At 43.3% G+C, this 19,450-nt stretch overlaps 2 protein-coding genes across 2 annotated transcripts; one reads left to right on the forward strand and one right to left on the reverse strand.

Moving 5' to 3' along the window:
* The first annotated feature begins 4,870 nt into the window (after positions 1 to 4,870).
* On the forward strand, positions 4,871 to 12,450 carry LOC117762293 (flocculation protein FLO11). The gene is made up of 3 exons (XM_034586883.1): positions 4,871 to 5,234; positions 7,586 to 7,827; positions 8,637 to 12,450. Exons 1-3 carry the CDS (start codon positions 5,216 to 5,218, stop codon positions 10,203 to 10,205), a joined length of 1,830 nt encoding a protein of 609 aa, XP_034442774.1. The 5' UTR covers positions 4,871 to 5,215; the 3' UTR covers positions 10,206 to 12,450.
* A 1,115-nt stretch (positions 12,451 to 13,565) lies between these two features.
* On the reverse strand, positions 13,566 to 18,490 carry myl9b (myosin, light chain 9b, regulatory). Its single transcript, XM_034586888.1, has 4 exons — positions 18,404 to 18,490; positions 15,724 to 15,927; positions 14,575 to 14,736; positions 13,566 to 14,486 (listed from the first exon to the last, which is right to left on the reverse strand). The coding sequence occupies exons 2-4, from the start codon at positions 15,905 to 15,907 to the stop codon at positions 14,311 to 14,313; spliced, it is 522 nt and encodes a 173-aa protein (XP_034442779.1). The 5' UTR covers positions 15,908 to 15,927; positions 18,404 to 18,490; the 3' UTR covers positions 13,566 to 14,310.
* Positions 18,491 to 19,450: the final 960 nt, after the last annotated feature.

The following is a 19,450-nucleotide window of genomic DNA, read 5'->3' on the forward strand; positions in this document are numbered from 1 at the left end:
GTCATTGTGTTTTCATCTTTCATTGAATGCTGCCTGCTTTTATTTTCCCATGGAAGACTGCACAAGCCAAAGATGAATTCGCTGATTCAAATTCATCTCATGTGTTTAAATGTCAACAGCAGGGAGCCCAGTGGTAACTGCTCACTGTGAAAATAGATGGAGTGGAGGACTGTAGCCCAGTGTGTATTCCAGATTCAACGTCTAGATACGCACATGTCCAGGAGCCTGAGTAAAGGACACATTGTTTGTGGAGAGCTCCGGGTCAAAGGGAGCTGGGAAGTTCAGGAACAACACAGTTTAAGTGCAACATGAAATATGGTTCAAAAAGACTGAACAGAGTTTGTGTCTCAATCAACATCGCTGCCATCCTCCTCTGCATGCAAGTTTTCAGTGCATTGTTACGTACCCATACAATGAAAAAGCATTTACTTATAACAGAGTTATAACAAAGAAAGACAGAGTGCATACCTCCACCAACAGTCCCCTTAAATTCAATCAAGCTGCACCAGATTGCACACTCATATATCAGTTCCCTAAACATGACTGATTTATGACTGAGATAATGATTCATGAATTATCGTTTTCGCCAAGGAGGTTATGTTTTCACTCCTGTCTGTTTTTTTGTTGGTTGGTTTGTGAGCAAGATTTTTTTGAAACAGAAAAAACGGACTTTCACAAATCTTGATGGAAGGATGGTGTATGGGTCAGGGAAGAACCCATTCAATGTGGTGCGGATCCAGATCAGGGGTGAATCCAGGATTATTTCCACTTTGGGAGATATTGAGACATTTTAAATTTTTTCCCGAGGATTAATTCCTTGATCTTGGTGAAATCAGGCATATTTATGTTTGTGTGATATTTGTTGCAGCTTGATTGAATTTGAGGGGACTGCTGAGTGCCATTGAAGTTCTCTGGGAAACTTGTGAAAATGTCAAAAAACACTATCTCACAAAGTGAAAAGAAAATCCTGGATCTGCCCCAAAACAGGTTCTTTCTTGGCTCACGTTCCATCTTTTCACCAAGTTGTGTAAAAATCTGATAGGTATCCTTTCCATAATTCTGCTGACAGCACTGGTTTACACATATTTACAGAATCGCCTAGTGCATTTTGAAGTGTAGTATTTCACACTAGAAGTAACGACAGCCCCAACACGCCTCAGATCAGCCACAGTTGTTTTCCTGTCTTCCGTTCACGTTAGATTTCTTCCAAATACAGTAGTAATTATTATTAAACTCAACCAAGCCTCCTCTTCCTGATTACTTATGTTAAACTGCAGCACTGTCATTCCACTGCTTCCACTGCTGCAATGCCGCCTCCTCACCCACTGTGACTGGAAAAAAAAATGCAGCCTGGGGCTTTGAATTGGAAAAAGCCAGATCACCGCCATTCTTTCTTTATCTCAGGCCAGAGCTTTCTCTGGATGGTGGCTCTTTGTTTGCCTGTTGTGTTTGCCTGCAGGGGATGACTCTCAGCAAGGGAAAATGACTCAGGGGTGTCAATAGCCTGTTCCCTGGCTGCTGTCAATGGCCCCGTCCATTTGACGGAGGTGGATGGTATCGTTAGCACCTGAAGGCCTTTTGTTTGACTCAGCCGAGGGGCTTGATTTGATTTCTGACTGCCAGGAAGGGGCCGTATGTGTGTGTCTGACAAGTTGTTTTCCCAAAATAAGCATAGTGTAGTTGTCTCTTGTTTGTGTGAACAGGTTAGCTTATTGTCGATTGACATTTCCTCACTACATCCACCCTCCACATTTTTAAGAATATGTTGAAAGCATTGCATGAATCGTATCATTTTCTGTTTTATGTCTCCTTCATTGACTGCAGATTGTTTTTTCTGGTCCAGACCCTGCTGTCAACCCTCTTCGCACACACACACACACACACACACACACACAGATCTGTAGGTCTGTGCCTGACTGGAACGCAGATCAAACGCAGTGTGGCATCTGAAATACGCTGAGGGGGGGAGGGCAGGAAGACACAGAAAAAGCTGTTCTATGACCCGAGCGTCAAACTCTGAAAAGCGATGCTTCTTTTTATTTCTTCCAGTCTGCTGAAACTTGGGGATGTGCAAAATGCCAAGAGATGTCAGTGGCATACTTAAGGAGATGAAAGTGAGCTCATCTCATACATTTTGACAAGACTTCTCCCTCCAATACACACACACATACACATCACCGGGACACACCTCGGCCTATTTCCTGGGTTGGGGTATACATGATCCAAACAGCTGCACTATCAGGAGAGGGGGGGGGGGGCTCATTGTAAAGCCATTGATTTGAGGGGTGATAATGGCCCCCGTATAGAGTTGATAGATTTGGCCTTTTAAAGTCAAAACTGCCATTTCAAAAGCATTTGCTTAAGCAGCAGTTTGTTTTGGTGGAGCTTCATTTTCAATTTAAGACTTGTGTTCAGCTGTACTCTCTTAGGAGCTTCCTCGAGCCGCAGTAAACAGTAGTCTTCTGGTTATGTTATTGTCCCTAAAATGTGAAGAAAAAGCAATAGTCTGTTAAACAAGCGGAGGGAAATGTCACACTTGTATAGCTTTACTTTTCCCTCCACAAATAGTTTTGGCATCATCACATATTACGTACGGATTGTTTCATGTCTTTGCCACCTTTTCTACATTCCAGGACAGAGAAGAAGTTGCTCCACTGCGAGTGGCAGACAAAAACAAACCCAGAAAAGAGAGTTTACCTCAGCTGGTTGAGCAGTGAATTCACTCCCACACACAGTCGTCCAGACCCCTGCCTGCAAAAACACAAATGGGTCATTAGCATCTCTGCTTTTGTTTGCAGAGGCATAAACCTGGGGAAAGGGTGAGGGGCCGAATTTATCACACATACATGATGTAGCAAAAAAGTGTCTAGATCAAATATTTTATGAGGCAAGCACATATTTTAAAGAATAGGGTCTGTTCTGTATATTATTATATAGGCTGTGTGTATATCAGGGTTTGTGGGGGTTTAGAATAAAAGGGTTATTATGTTTGAGACTAAGTTTTGTGCGTGCGTATCTTTCATAAAATGAGACTTTCTAGATTCACGTCACTATACTCTGGTAACATTTAAAAAGATATGTGCAATACTGAGTAAAAATGGGTTCTTTGATATTAAGATGAAACTGATAATATTGCATTTTCTTCCCCACTCTTTGCTTCTTAAAGTTGTCTTCTGTAAATAAGAACAAACCCAGACTGAAAATCCTCCTCTTTTACAATGCTCTAGATATTTATACTGTTTCGAGGTTGTTCAAATGTATAACAGAGAGACGCAACATTCAATAAACACAGTACTTTCTCAAAAAAACTTGCTTTCTGTCTTGTGGATAAGTTATCGTGATTGTGTGTTTTCTTTTTTAAAGATAATACTTCATATTGATTGTAATTGCCTTTAAAAAAAACACTTTAATAGGTAACACAGGAAATTTGTTCAACTGAAATTGAAAAAGTTACACTTCAGAAATACAAAGTCACACACACGTTTTCTCTCTGCCTTGTGTTGACTGCCATAGTGACAGATAATGTATTTAGACACATAATACTTTAGTGCTACATTTTAATGACTAAGCTCTCATTCATTTTATTTTAAGAAATATCAGATGAGCAAGTATTATGTGTACATGTAGATGTATTATCAGTATAAATATAAGAACAATATACACACATAATACTTAAGTTTCACATTCCGATTTTTAAATCATGACTCATCCGGGGACATTTCTTAAGGAATAATAGAAGAACGTGTATATTGTGTGTAAGTAAGTATGTGTACACATAATACACATGACACATAATACTTTGTTATCCTCCAGTGGCTTCATTTTGAAATCATGACTCACTCTCATTAGGTTTGAGACAAACTCCTGGAGGCTGTCAAGATTCTCCATATCCCTCATTTATTTTTATTTTCGCAAAGGAACCTAAGAAATATTAGGAGTATTGTGTCAATTTGTCAACACGTATACAGTTCTCTTTAGATTACATACTAGCTCAAAATTGTAACTGTATACCACAGTTTAATATTATCCTATCCTCAAGAGGCTTTATTTTTAAATCATGACTCACTCTCATTAGGTTTTAGGGGATCTTTGACTAGGATTCACCACACATAGTTTTAGAAGAACATAAGAGATATGAGAAGGAGTATTATGTCTATGTGACTAAATATAAGGAATATTCAGATACACAATACTTTATAGACTACATTAAACTAGTTCTACATTTTAATTGTATATTGCAGTTTTATATTACAGTGGCTTTATTTTTAAATCTGGACTCTCCTTTGGTTTGTGGGAATTTCTTTGTATTTTCTTGGAGAAACCTGAGAAACGTTAGAAGATTATTACGTGTTTGTGTTAAACGTATTGTCGAAATATAAGAAAGATTTAGACACATAAATGTTCTACATTTTAACCGTATTTTGTTTTAAAACCAGACTTTTGAGGATTCCCAACATCCACCCCCCCTTGGTTTCCAGTTTCCTCACATGTGCAGCATCGCGACAGAAATGACTTTAATAACAGTGTGAAACATGTGGGGGATTCTCTCAGGAACCAGTCAGATGTGGCGACCAGTCGACGTTTATGATTTACGTAACTAGAACATTTTGTTACGTAAAAGCCTGATCACACACTGTGGCGCCCACAGGAGGAAACCATGCGCCTGAACACGCCGAGTTACAAACACGAGCGCGATGGAACGAGTTCAAAAATAAAATGTGCGTCGTTGTCACAACAACGTTACTTTCAATGGCCGCACTATATTTTGAATGAAACGCTTCTCTCCGTCAGTCACAATGAGACGAGGCTCCTGTCTGCCCTGTGTGGCGGAGCGCGGCGATTGGCCGACCGCTGCCCAGGGATGCGGAATGGAGGGCAGGGATTGGCCGGGGGGGGCTGTGGAGGAGGCGGGACCACTTCAGCTGCGACTGTCAAGATTGGCAAAGAGCTGCTGCTGCTGCTGCTGCAGGTAAAACAAGAAGGAGCCGAAAACACTCATGTAGTGCGATGGACGCGGAGTGTGCGGGGACGTGAAGCCTGGTTGTGTTGCGGGAGAAAGACGAACGTGTTTGTGCGGGAAGAGGAAAACAAACAAACAAAAAGAAAAAGCGCAACACCGCGTGCGTCTGAAAGTGCCGCTGCGTCAACCATCGTCTCGGGCACGTTTTGTAGGGAGCAACTTGGACAGCTGCGTGTTTCCAGCGCACAACAAAGAATGAAAGCATTCAAACGAGGTGAGTACACACACACACCACACACACACACACACACGCGTCGTGTTTTTTAATCACCGCCGCGCACGTTTCACTGGCCGCCACAACAAAAAGTGTCCGTCCGCCGCGTCCTCGCTGTTGGCTGTGCGTGGCGTGCGGGGGCTTTGTGTGCAGCGTGTGTGTTTGAATGTGGAGGGAGAGGAGAGCTAGCCTGCTAGTTATCTGAGGAGGAGGAGGAGGAGGAGAGGAGGAGGCATGGTGTCCATCTGGCGGAGAGAGGCTGAGCGACATGCGGGAGGCTGTGCGGTGCCTGTCTGCCTCCTTTGTGCGCTCCAGATGGCCAATTTCGGTTTCGTGCGTGTTTAAACGCAACATTTGGTTTTTATTTGTCGAGGCGGCCCCTCGTGTTTTCTCTTGCGTGACGGCATCGCTTCCCTCTGTAAAAAAAAAAGTTTGGTGTCTGATGCGAGGAGACTGTTGTTGTTAACGGTCACATTCGAGATCTGCAGCTGGAGCTCGGGAGACTTTTCAGACTCTGAAAGGAACATGTGCTCTTTTCCTTCCTCCCGCAAGAGAGCGTGGCTCGGGTTTGTAGACGAGATGTTTTTGTAAACAACAAGTTGTCCAGTTTGACAGTTCGGCCTCTGTGAAGCGACTCCGAGCTGTTTGGGATGTGACATCTGTCTGAAATCTGCCCCTGCTGCTTTTATCAGATCTATCCCACCCAGTTTCCACCCCACGTTGGATGGGTGCAGATGTTTAATTGCGCCAGATATAAAAGGCTGTGCAGCTCTGTTGTGGCCTACACAGGGACGACCTGAGCCGACTGTCAAACCCCGTGTCCAACAAATGGCACACTCGAGTTTGTGTACTCGTGTATTATATAAGAAATGACAGTTTTGCTTCAACATTAAAATAACACAGTGTACAAACGATCACAATAGACTAAAACCATGGAGGATTAAGTCTAAACGTATATAAAAAAAAGTCAAATATAAAGTGGATTTGGAGTAATTGCAGAACCAGTGCCTAATCGAAATAACACAGGAAATAAAATGAATTACACAAGACGGTAAACTAACACTAAACTAAAAGAGCAATAGAAAGTAGTGAGTTAATAAGAGGGTATGATATTAAACATAATATGGTGATAAACATGATAAACTTAGCCCCCATTTTCTCAAAATCAGAGTACTGCTACTGAAATCAGTGTTTCACTATTTATTATAAATATGAAAGCTTTATATAATATATATAGTTTGCAAATCACATACAGAAATCCAACTGCAGTGCGATGCACCAAGTAGTAAAATGTCACTCGGAGTTAATTTGATAAGAGGAAAAAAACATCTTTTCAGAATTATATACAGAATCTGTGGTTGTTGTTTTTAAGTCATTGGGAACATAAAGTTTAGTCAAAGTTATAAGTTGTGGTATAAATGTCATGATGAGGTCCCACTAATATCCATCTGACAAACTGGCCCAGCTCTAACACAGTAAATGGAGGTGCTGGTAGAAGTTTGCTAATTTACCAAAGTTGGGAGGGAAATCCATTCAATTAAAATTAGCATTTGTATGTTTTGAGCCCCCCCCCCCCACCACACACTAACTACTCTAACTCTGTCTCGTACATGGCTCGTCGTAGAGGAATGCAGCATTGAAAAGATTTTGTCAACCGCTCCAGCAGTCTCATCGTCAGAGCTGGCATGAGGTGAAAACGGCCTCCTCCTGCATGGTCAATAGATTCCTGGGCTACTGTGATGTTGATATGCACACAATCTCCTTTGTGGAGACAGGCGCTGCCCCGGGGGGTCAGGTTTCACCCAGCTCCAGAGAAAGACATTTACTGCATTCTGTGGCCCACCCCTGGGACCAGGCATGCTCCATTTTGAGGGGGAGATTCCCTCCAGTGGCCAAACGTGGATTGAAAAGGAGACTCACAACAAAGTTCAAACCTCAGAGCTGTTGTATGAACATGTTCGGTGTGTACATGAAGCCCCGGTGTACCTCACTCTAGACCGGGGTGGATCTGGAGGTTAAAAGTAACCGACCCTTGTGAACTGAGAGCGGGGGCAGTTCAAACAAACTGTTTATTTTTCTGACCAGCCTGAGCTCACATGGCTTCTACCACTGTGAGAAAATAAGGCTGTACCCCTTTTCTGTAGAGGCCCAGCTGAGCATATAACTATTCAACCATATATTCATGTATATTCTTCCATCTATACATCTCTTAATATATCAAAATGATACCTCTAATAAGTAGCATATTTAATATAATCTACTGTTGAAGTGGTCTGCCATGTTCTGGTAAATGACAACAGTCAGAGCTGTGGCAGTGAACATGACTAACGACCGGCCTCCTCTCCCCTCAGCTCTGGAGGAAGAGCAGCGCCCGGAGCAGGAGCACTCCTCGGCCATGTCGGACAGCGATGACGGCTCCCCACTCGACCTGTCAGGAAGGGGGCTCCTGGGGAAGCGCCGTCGCCGTGGCAACCTGCCCAAGGAGGCGGTGCAGATTCTGCGGAGCTGGCTGTACGAGCACCGCTTCAACGCCTACCCGTCAGAGCAGGAGAAACTCAGCCTGTCAGGCCAGACCAACCTCTCAGTGCTGCAGGTGAGGAGCTTTCATTCAGTCTTGTATTCCTTTATTTATTTTTTGTTAGATTTTTTTCCAGCAGCACTCAGGAAGTATCACATTCTGGTTAAATGTATCTTTATGTTTAACTTGCTCATATTCCTTTAATTATGTTGAATCATACATATTATACAAATTTAACATGAAATTGCATATTAATGCTCTCTCAAGTGGCAGCAAAACAGTAATCACATGTTATTGTCACACTAAACTGGATGACTCTTCCATGCTTCCCTTTCACTTCATTGCATCACTAGTATGCATTTCCTCTTTCCATGCGGGCCCACACAAACACACTGGCTGCATTAGATATGGCATTACAGATCAGCATGAGGCAGCAGCGCGCTTTCTTGTTTTGTAGTCTGTTCACTGGAATGCCTTTGGCTGCCTTCTCTCTGGCTCAGCATATTTGAGCTCAGGCCCTCATTACTGCCAGCTTTCTGACGTCTGTCATCTGTCTCTTTCTTCATTGTGTGGGGGGCTGGTACCACTAGAGGGTGTTAAGTAAGGCCTCATCTCACGGATGGAGATGAAGAAGAAATTGTAGTTGGTTGCTGAAATCACGGGGCTCAGGTCGTTTTTAGATTCTGAATGTTTTTTTTTGGATCTGGCTAATTGAGAGCAGACTGAGGCTGTCATAAATCTAGCATCAAAGTGTTGCAGTAAATTACACGAAAAAGAAAAATCTGAAAGTACATCTTTGATGTTAATTTAATTATTTTGAAAGTGAAAATTTCAGTTTTCAGAATCAGCTCTGCTCATGCCAAACATTTTACCTCTCTCCCCAGATATGCAACTGGTTCATCAACGCACGTCGCCGCCTCCTCCCTGACCTGCTTCGCAAGGATGGAAAAGACCCCACCAAGTTCACCATCTCCAGAAAGGTTGGTGGTAAAAGCGATGGCCACTCATCCAACGGAGGTGGAGCCAGCTCCCCTGAGAGAAACTCTTCCCCAAGTTCATCTCAACAGCGCCCGTCTGTCATCCGCTCCGCCCCCACGCTGGACCTCAGTCTTCTTGGCAACACGGCGACAGCCATCTTGACTGGAGCAGGCTACCCGGGTATAGAAGGATCCGTGCAGGCGCTCATGAGGCTGGACACACAAAGTTTGCTTAGGGAAGCAGAGGAGCAAGGGGTTAATCATGCTTGTCTTACCAGCACAACAATGGCAGCTAGCCCCAACAGCGGCCTCTTCAACACGCCTCCCCCAACTCCCCCTGAGCTGTTCCCCACTCAGGACTTCAGCGACTTGAGGCTCCTAGTGGACGCGGCTCTACAGAGGGCAGCGGAGCAAGAGAACCTGAAGAGGCTCCAGGAGAGCCAGAGCAAACCAACAGAGGTTGTAAAGACTGAACCAGTGGAAGCACAGTGCAGTGCCTACAGCAGCGAAATGGGCCCCACGCCACCTCCAGAAGACAGCCAACAGGTGATGGATGCCTCCAGAGCTCAGAGTCTGATGGAAAAGGCGATGGCAGTTTCTGTGTCTGCTGTAACTTCGGGCAAGACTCCAGTGGCTCAGTCCCCAGCAGCCCCTGTACTAGTTCCAGCTTCTGTCTTGGTCTCAGCCCCGAGGCTGTCTCCTCTCCCCATTAATAAAGTCATCTGGAGCCCCTTGGACAAGGACACAGCCAGAGCCTCCAGCCCAAACCAGCCTCAGCTCCTCCTGGCCCATCTGCCAACCTTAATGCAACTGTCGGCTTCTGTTTTTGGACAGCTGGATTCTCAGAAAGCAGCGGCTGCTCCTTCATCAGCGCCAGTCTCGAGCTTAGCTCCAGCTCCACTGCCCACTTCTATCAGTGCAACAGTGCCAGCTACAAGCCCAGTCTCTGTGCCATCACCAGTCCTCGTCCCAATAAGTCCCACCTCTGTCGTGGCTTCACATCCAACTGTAGCGCTTGTTCCAACATCTCCTGCCGCGGCCATTACCTCTCTCACATCCCCCAGAGGACTCCCACTTTACCTGCCATTCCACAAATCCCCTCTAATCCCTGTCACAGTTCCGAGTGCATCAACCGTCTCAACCTCAGCATTGTCTCCAGCCCCTGCTCCCCCCCAAGTCTCTGCCTCTGCCCAGGCTTCAGTACATGTCCCAGCTTCAGCCCTGACGTCCTCTGCCTCTCCAACGATCACACCTCTCGCAGGCCTCATCTCCCAGCTCTCTCCTCCTCTTCAGCCCTCTTCCACAAGCGGCATTAGTAGTAATACCCAGAGGAATTCAGCGGTGGCACCCAGCGTGTGGAGCATGGTCCACGCTGACACCAGGCAACCCACTTCTCTTCAAGTGGTAAAGACCCCTATCACTGCAGCGTGGGGCCCACAGCACAGTCTGCACACAGTGAGTGAAACTGTTAACTAGGAGCTGGGACTGGACAGGAACCCTTTTTGTATTTCTGCAGAGGAGGCTGGACAACACTGTAAATATGAGAATGTATCTTCTTCATCACCAGTCCTTTTTTTGCATTAGAACCTGTGCCTGCAGGACACACAGCAATGAAATGAAGTGTCGAACATGAGGTGTTTTTAGAGACATGCTGTTTCAAGCAGCTTTTATTGTTTTTAATATACTGTTCTTGATGGACGCTTTTGCGGCGCAATGTCTCTCCAGTGCAGAGTAAATGTATTGCGCAAAGTTTTTGATGCCATTTTCAAAACAACTTTCCAAGTTCCAATTCACGAACGAGGAGGAAAATATCCCGTAATTGTACAAAATTTAAATCGGTGTATTTGTCAGCACCAGCACAGTTGGCCTCTTCAGTAACAGTACTGGACTTTGATGAATGTACAAAAGGCACTGACATCGATGGCTGAGCTGCCTTTCACCCATCATACACCCAGGATACAAAGGAGGATGTTACTGGGGTGTTTTCTACATACAGCAACAACTCCTCAGTAGCTGTGCAATTCAGATTTAGTCTTTTCTTAATCCACTACATATTCCTTTTTCTTTCTTTGTGGCGCGATGAGCAAAACAGAAATTGATTGTACTGCAGCAACTTTGACTGACTCGCCTCAACGTGTCTGTCACTATGTCTCCATCTTCCTGTTTTTTAATAGCTGAGGGGATTCATCGACTCTCATGATTAGTCATCTCAACCACTCAACAAGCACCACATCTGTCTTTCTGTGTCGTTTCAGTTCTCCACGTGTATTCAGCCAAACAGTAGTATTTTTATCTAACTGTTTAAAGCCCATCTGTCACTTGCATGTGTGACCTTGCTCCGCTTGCAAGGATTGTTGTGGGGGGGAACTGTGAGTATAGGACATAGGGGAGAAGGTCACATTGGATCTGTTACACAAATCAATTTCAGCAGAGAGGTGAGCAGCTCTGGTGAACCGATGACATCGAGCTCTCACGGCTCCTGAAATGAAATGTTACACCCGCTGTGAGACGTGGCACCTTTTTATCTTTTAACGTTGGATCCTCTCATTTAGAGGAAACCTAAATTATACATATTCCCCTGTCGATTGATTGATTGGGTCAACTTCATTCAAACCTCGGATGTCTTAATAGCGCTAAAGCAAATGTAGCAGTTGTACTAAAGTAGCTGATGTGATGTTCTTCTATTTTCCAGGAAGGTTCAGCAGCATACATGTGTAGTTTTTTTTCTGTCATTCCTTTTCCCCCCAGCCTGTTTAGAAATGGGTTCTGTTGTTGTTCTAATCATTCCTGAAGCTGTAGTTTCTATGAAACTGTCTTAGCATAAACCACAGCATATGACCGAATTCCGGCTGTAGGTCTATTAGCGGTAGCATCGTGTGGAATAATCAGGTTCCCATGGGAAATAATACTGTAGCAGAAATACCATGTTTACCAGAGTCTCTGAGCCTTTGTTTGGTTCAAACGGTTACATTTAGCATGTGCACGGACCCAACATCTAATGTGAGGTCGTTATACTGCTGAGCACTGACCCCAGCAAATCTCTCCATCTTCTTGTTCATGGCAGATGTGGAAACTTTCTTTTTGTACTTGGTCTTCTCACTGCCAGTTATCATCAGTACATGTCAGTGGAGGGTTTTTTCTTTATTGTCACAGGTACCAGACTGATGTGCATTTATACCTCAATTTACACAGGTCATGTCAGGTTTGGGTCTTATGAGTAATATGTTGTTGAAGAGTAGTCATGATACTAAGTATTACAGTAATATTTTTGTTATTCATTCTACATCATGCCACTTTGACGACACCTAATCAGTTGTGATACTGGAATGGAAAAGGCTGGCTAAAGATTAGGGAGGCAGGTTTTATACAGTTATTGTTTATTTGGGGTTTTAGGCGAAAACCGACGCTCCAATCAGAGCCGACAATGTATTGATGCATGTAAATATTTTTTTTTTTGTATGTATTGGCATGATCTTTATCTCAAACTGTGTAGTGTCTTCTCAGCCAGATGCATTCGAAAAGGTTTTTTCAAGTTCATGTGGTGAGTCAGGACTGACGGTCGGACCGACTGGCTGCTGTGCCTTAATACGACTGAGGGATAACCCCCATGTCCCCATTTTTTTTATATATATAAAAAGATAGTCGTGCAATATATGCCTTAAAGTTTAAATGTGTGTTTTGTATCAGCATTTCAAAGAATAAAAGTTCAGTTTTTCATAAATGCTGTATCCTGTCAGTCTTTTGTTGCATTAGTAATTTGTAAGAATAATCCAACTGCATCATCACTGGACGTCAGAGGGCTTTAAAACAATTCTCTTTTCATCTTTCAGTAGGCTTGTTTATTCTTGGGAAACATTTAGACTTGTCACAGTTGGCTCCTCGTAACGTGCATGCTGACTTACTGGGACATTTTATAATTAACACCCGTACATTTCCTACTGTGACGATCCACACAGTCCTAATGAAGCTAAATTGTTGTATACCAGGTACGGGGTCTCAAAAAGTATAAAAATATCTAATATTCAATAATCTAAATTTTAGGCTGTACAAAATTCTAGTCTAAAATGTTTAAAATGTATGTAGAGGCCTTAACTATGTTATGGTAGGTCTTAATTATGTTGTTCATTTGAAGGTACTTCCGTTGTGCTTTGAAATGTCTCCACGTGTTGTAGTTCTTTCACAACAATTCAGATATTAGCACACTTTAATAAAACTACTAACAAGACCAACATTGAACTGATAACTTTTAAACATCCCGGTTTATTATTGATCTCAGTCCACTTGGCTTGGCTGTGGTAAAGACTGTGATACCTACTGTCTGTAGTTTGAGATAAAATGGTGTTTCGAGGATTATTCTCTACCAGGATATTTAACCTTATTTTTAGGGATTATTGGGAAGTGTAAATAATTCTGGGGCTCTCATATTCCTTCATATCATATAGATGTTAAATTGCATTCTTTATGATCTTAAATTGAACGTGTTGAAACCTGCAGAAACAGATTTGAAATCGCTGCACACAGTGCTCGCAAACATTTTTTTCAAAATTAATAAAAGTGTTCATCTTTGTAACAGACCTACAATTCAGTTTTTGTCAGTGATATCAAAAAATAATCTTGCAGTAATTAATATTTAGTTGGTGTTTGTTTAGCCATCGTTGTGAGGTAATGTAACGGAGAGGAAATACTTTAGATAAATTATCCAGTTGGGGGCTTTTACACTCTGGTATATCTGGCTTTGAATTTCAAAGGGCTAAAACTATGAATGCACTAATGGCATTTTAAGCCAATGAATTAAATAAAATGACTTAAATGACTCAAAAACACACTCATGTTCAATGCGGTCAATGGCATGAACAAACTTACTTTATTAGCCTGAGCAATATCAAGACTGAATTCCTTCGAACAGTACAAACATACCTGATCCTTCAACCAATACACACACACCCAGCTGATGGGAGAGAGAAATACGAGTTTAGACTAAAAGCTCTAGTTACCATTTCTTCAAGTGGACGTACTTGCCACGTTTGATTGTCAAAAAAATTATAAACACAAATATAAGAATCACTTTATCCATTTCCAACATACAGGGACACACTTGTAACAGAAGGAGATTTCATTGCCGTGCTTGTGCAGGTGTGGTAGCTAATTGGCAGGAAGAGGTAAACATAGCTGGTACTGGATGAAGCACTGAATCCGGCAGTCCAAGCAGCCCCCGCACACACTGACCGTCCGACCACGTTCCCTCCAACAGGTCAGAGAGCTGCAGTCAAAGTGGATGAAGCTGCAGTCGAGACGCATATGCTGTGATACACCTCTCCTTCATGGATAAACCCTTCAATGACGATTCAAAAATGAAAAGTGGTGTATTGCAAAATATTTGAATCCCAAGTTCCTACCTTTGAGAAACTTGTAGATGTAATGAAAGGCAACACGTTTAACTTCTGAAATTTATATTCCTACATGCTTTCCTATTCAATTTCTCTAAAAACCTACGAGGTGCACAAAGGTAGGAGCTGGGGATTGACTTGTGGTGTGTGTGTATGTGTGTGTGCGGGGGCCTGAGGCAGTTGTTTCCTCTCCTCTACTCGTCATCCTTGTCTTTGGCCCCGTGTTTCAGGATGCGGGTGAACTCTGCGTAGTTGAAGTTGCCCTTCTTGTCGATGGGGGCTTCGCGGAACAGCTCGTCCACCTCTTCATCTGTGAAGCGGTCACCCATGGTGGTCAGCAGTTCTCTCAGATGGTCTTCATGGATCACACCTAACAGAGGCAAATAACCTCAGTGAAGTTGACAAAACACTGACAGTGCCATCATCTGTGTATATAATATTTGGGGTTATATTCTCACCAGATCCCTCCTCATCGAAGCAGGCGAAGGCGTTGCGGATGACGTCCTCGGGGTCGGTTCCATTGAGCCTCTCTCCAAACATGGTGAGGAACATGGTGAAGTTGATTGGTCCTGGTGCTTCACTCATCATCCCCTCCAGGTATTCATCAGAGGGGTTCTTACCTGAGGACGAACAACACGGTTACAGCGACCTACGTTTGGTTGGGACTATGCAATACATTCTCCACGCTGTTGTTGTCACTGTGCATTGTTCCTTCTCCTGCAAAGTTGGTAAACATCACATTCAAATTTGAAGCAGCAGACCCTACATTTCCCACAATACCTAGCATCTTTTGCAGACTCCCCACCATAGACTGTTTATAAAGATGGATGACATGACAGCTCCCAAATGTGAAGCCAAAGCATCCCAATTGCCACCTGTCGGGTGAATGCAGTATAGATCATCTACCCTACCTCCTCCATGTAAGTAGATGGGACATGGACAAAAATCTATGTACATGAGAAATAGGTTTAACTCAAAGATGGTTTTGTCATTTTAGCTGGTTCTTATCACATTGGTGTTTGTTCAAGTGTAAATTTTCCAGTAAGTTTGGTTTTAATCATTTATTTGATTATATTAAAACGGCTTGAAATGTCATGATTGACAGGTGAGACCGACTCGTGATTGGTCGAGCATGTGTATTGGCAGGACCTCGATCATCCTCCGATCCCTACTGCACAAGCTTTGGTTCCACATGCACAAGATGGTGGCGTTTGTATCCTGAATATTTTGGCTTCATTTCTGGATAGTAGGAGGAAATGGATATGCATTGTCCATCTTTATATACAGTCTATACTTAGCTCCCCTTATATAAATGCCCACGTCTTTCAAACACTCCCTTCCAGTTTGTAAAGCAGGCTAGCTGTCATGAATTGGTGGTCTGCACTCTCTGATGACATCATTAGGGATATCTCAGCAGCTCTTGGTCGAGCTACAGAAATCATGCAGCTGCTCACAGGTGGAGTTGTACTCCTCATGATGAGTAAACTAAAGTTTATGTGTAAAATTGGTGGTTTGCCCCTTTAAAAACCAGCTGTGCGTCTCTGCTTTTGAACCTCAGGTCTACTTTTGTAGCCATAATAACTCATCCTGAGCACAGAGCTGTTTACCCAGAGAGGCCAGCATGTCGTGCAGATCCTCCTTGTCAATGAACCCGTCTCTGTTCTGGTCGATCATGTTGAACGCCTCCTTGAACTCCTGGATCTGAGACTGGTCGAACATGGCGAACACGTTTGAGGTGGCCCTCTGGGGGCGCTTCTTGGTGGTCTTTCCCTTGGCACGTTTGCTCGACATGGTGGCGGCTGGATCTGGGCCTGTGCACATTCAAGAGACATGATTCAGAGGTTAGATAAGACTGTGCTTAGGCTGTACTGCCAATGGTAGCATGACTTTCAGCATCCATTTGAAAAGGGGAGCTTCATTTTATTTATATTTTTGCATTACACTGTACAAAAACTGGAGTACTGCATCCATGACGCCCTTTTATCTTCTCTCTTGTATCTGCCACAAGCAGGAGAATGTTCCTCGCTTCCTCTCTCGAGAGTCACATGCTCCCCGAACATCGGGTATAGTGATGGGTGTGAAAACGACATGTCTCCACGGTGCACACTGCAGCTAACTTCAGCTCCTTCCACAATTAGACCTGTCATTCACATCTGCAAGGTATTGTCATTCGTGTGTGTGCATGTGTGTGTGACTCTTTGATTGTGTTATACCCAGCGGGGAATAGCAGACAGAAGACAGGCTGGACAGACAGGAGGGAGTGAGGGGGTGAATGTGTCTGATGAATCCCACAGAGGTGTGACATCATGCCATGAGCAGCACTGAGGTGACGGGAATATACTGTATGAGCTACCAGCTCACAATTACATCATTTCTCAGGTGAACTGTAATTTATCATGTGGATTTAGGCAGTAGGTGTATATGTATATTGTATTTTTGTTAGACTTATGAGACTTCAGTGGGAGGGGGTTAGAGTGGGCTCTGTCGAGATAAGACATTCATTTTATGTATTAATCAGCAACTAAAATGTGATGATATGAAGCAGGTAAGTATGACTGCTTCCGGTACATTTGAAGACCTTTCAATATTAATATTCTGAAATATAATTCTTCTTTATTTAAATCTGTCAATAAGCAAACAAACTTAGTTTTTGTGCTGCCGTTTCCTGTATGGTTCACAAAGGCGTCACAGACCAGCACGTGAAGACTGAGTTACAGTGGATTTGCCTATCTTGCCGTCCTACTTTCCTTCTGTGATCTCTGTGCAAATGAAGCAACAGTCTAATTTTTATTGTCAATGCAAAGCAGTTTGACCAGGGTTGTGTCCAGAGTTCTAAAATACATTATATTAATTCGAACACACTCAATGAATATCTAAGGTATCAAGAGTACTTTAAATCCCCCAAACATAGATGTGTTTGTTTGGGTTGTCAGCAGCCGATTCTCTCCTTCCTTTCCCTCACTATGCACACATGTTGCAGGAGTCTTTCATTTCATTCTACTACTGTTTGGCTGCTTCTCTCTCTCTGTGTGCCAGACATAAGGAAAAACATGGAAGGTGTGTGCTGCTGGCTCGCAGCCTCTCCCATTCTCCACCTCACAGTCACTGAGGAAGCTGGAAAAACAAACAGCCTCTACAGCTCATACTTAAGGTTTCAGGAACAGAGGATTTCCTCCAGTCTGTCCCACCTAGATGGTAAAGTCGTCTCATAATGCAACACATTTTCTTTCTGGAGACACTTGAAACAATTGATCCTGCAGTTGTTTGAGTGTGAAATTCAAATGAACTGGCTCCAGTGTAAACAGACACTGGATTTTAGTAATCTATACTATGCATTCTTGTCTAGCTCCGGTGATGCAGCACTGCTCTGTCTCCTGGGACCTGTGGACGTTTAACGTTTCATTAGTGGTTCTGTTGCAAGCAATCAATAAGTTAGATTTCTGAAAGATTCTAGACTAGAGTGATTAATTCACAACTGACATTTTCAAGGTGCAAAAAAACTAAATCCAACTATTTTTGATCCCAGCAACGTAATCATCTGGCTTACATGCCTCAGCTTGGCTCGTACTAACAACTCTATTTGTTCCCTGGCCACCACAGTTCCCCTGTCCCCTTCTTATGCCCCCGATGACAGAGCTTCTCTGTCCTTCGAGAACACACACACACACACACACACACACACACACACACACACTGGTATCACCAAACAGTCAGAATGTTATCATCCCTCACTCATGCAGGTCATGTAGATCATCACTACTGTGGCGATGACTCAGAAGGCTGACGGTTCAGGAATTCCAAAAACAAACAGAGTGAAGTGCAAGTTAAGCTCTCACCGTCTATAAAAAGACATCAGATGAGTGTGTGTGTGTGTGTGTGTGTGTGTGTGTGTGTTTTCTGTGTGCATGCATGTGTGTTAAAGAGAATGTGCAGTGAGACAGCTGCATTCAGAAATTCCTCTGTCTACTGTGTCATAGGGATGAGATGGAAGTAAACAACTAAGCGTAGAGTCGATCTAAGGTGCACATGCTCCACAGGTCTCTCTTCGCCTTCATCAACAGATGAATAAAGGTCTGTTGTATCTTATCTGGTTCTGTTCATCAAAGCTGCACTTCAGAGGCTCCCTGTAATTCTGTCCTCTCCTTCATCCTAAGCACTGACAGTTGAGCATTGTACTCCTGGACTCACAGAAATCACACTCTCAGACTCCTTAAAAGCCATCAAACATAAGCATTTAGAATCTAGTCATACAACCCAGTGGTTAAAAAAAGCTGCTGTCTTTCTCACCTTGGCTTCAGGTACAAGTATTTGGGAGTCCTTCAAACTCCTTTTGTCTGGGTCGGACACAGCAGAGGAAGGGAAGCAGCCAGTCCTACTGAAAAGTTTGTTTAAAGAATCAGACTCCTGGTGGGTTACTCCCCTTTCCACCCCAGCCAATGGAGAGGCCGGCCGGTCCCATACAAAGACAACCCAGGCCAGGCCATTTCTCCATACAAGGCAAAAGAATGCACAGGCTGCAGGCTGCTACTGCCACAGACGCGGCCCGGGATGTTTGGGAAAAGGCAGAAATGACAGGAACTACGATAAGGCTGCCTTATTTAGAGAAAAGTGCCTAAACATTTCGAGGAACGCTCTGTACGGCTGGAGTGTGGAAACATGGGGGAGAGAGTTGTGAGCAGATGCAGAGCAGTTTTGAAAGGCAGCTGCAAGACTATGGCTTTCCTTAAATAGGCAGTCTGGCTGTGCCTGAGGCCTGAATGTGCAGGGAACACCTTAATTTATGTCATGGAGGCAACATCTGGTTTGTGGTGGCCCAGCGTTTTTCACATTAAACACAAAGGGGGAAACCTTCCAGACATTTAAAATAAAAAGTGTTTCCTGTTTGGGCAGCTTACTTTGACAAAGCTGTGTTTTCACGTTCATAATATGTATTTCATGTCCTTAATTGGGCAGTGCAGAATGTATGTTGTGGGAGGACTGCACGGCTCTTGAGTTGGTTATCTTTAATTGTAGATAATACATTTCATTTGAACAATCCTTTCCATTTTTGAGCTTGTCCATTATCCGTAAGTGTCTGTATTTAATAGTAAAATTACTATTTAGGATTTTCATTGTTGCTGTGTGTCGATGGTGATAAGATATTTTGATACAGATGCTTTTTACATACTTAATAAACTGGATACTACATTTACTACTTCATCTCCATGTTTGTGTCTTTCATCTGTTAATCTTTATATTGAGTGTTTCCAGCAATATATAAAAAAAAATATTTTTCCCTTTAAAACAGTGCATTGTCTGTTTTTATTTGTTTCATATTCCGCATATTCATATTGC

Source organism: Hippoglossus hippoglossus, chromosome 5 (genome assembly GCF_009819705.1).
Source record: "Hippoglossus hippoglossus isolate fHipHip1 chromosome 5, fHipHip1.pri, whole genome shotgun sequence".
NCBI classification, from domain to species: domain Eukaryota; kingdom Metazoa; phylum Chordata; class Actinopteri; order Pleuronectiformes; family Pleuronectidae; genus Hippoglossus; species Hippoglossus hippoglossus.

Coding starts and splice junctions, on each gene's coding strand:
- LOC117762293 (XM_034586883.1), top strand. Junction 7,828..8,636: donor CCAACCTCTCAGTGCTGCAG/GTGAGGAGCTTT, acceptor CTCTCTCCCCAG/ATATGCAACTGGTTCATCAA.
- myl9b (XM_034586888.1), bottom strand. CDS start 15,907: ATGTCGAGCAAACGTGCCAAGGGAAAGACCACCAAGAAGCGCCCCCAG. Junction 14,737..15,723: donor CGACATGCTGGCCTCTCTGG/GTAAACAGCTCT, acceptor GTTCGTCCTCAG/GTAAGAACCCCTCTGATGAA. Junction 14,487..14,574: donor CTTCGATGAGGAGGGATCTG/GTGAGAATATAA, acceptor TGCCTCTGTTAG/GTGTGATCCATGAAGACCAT.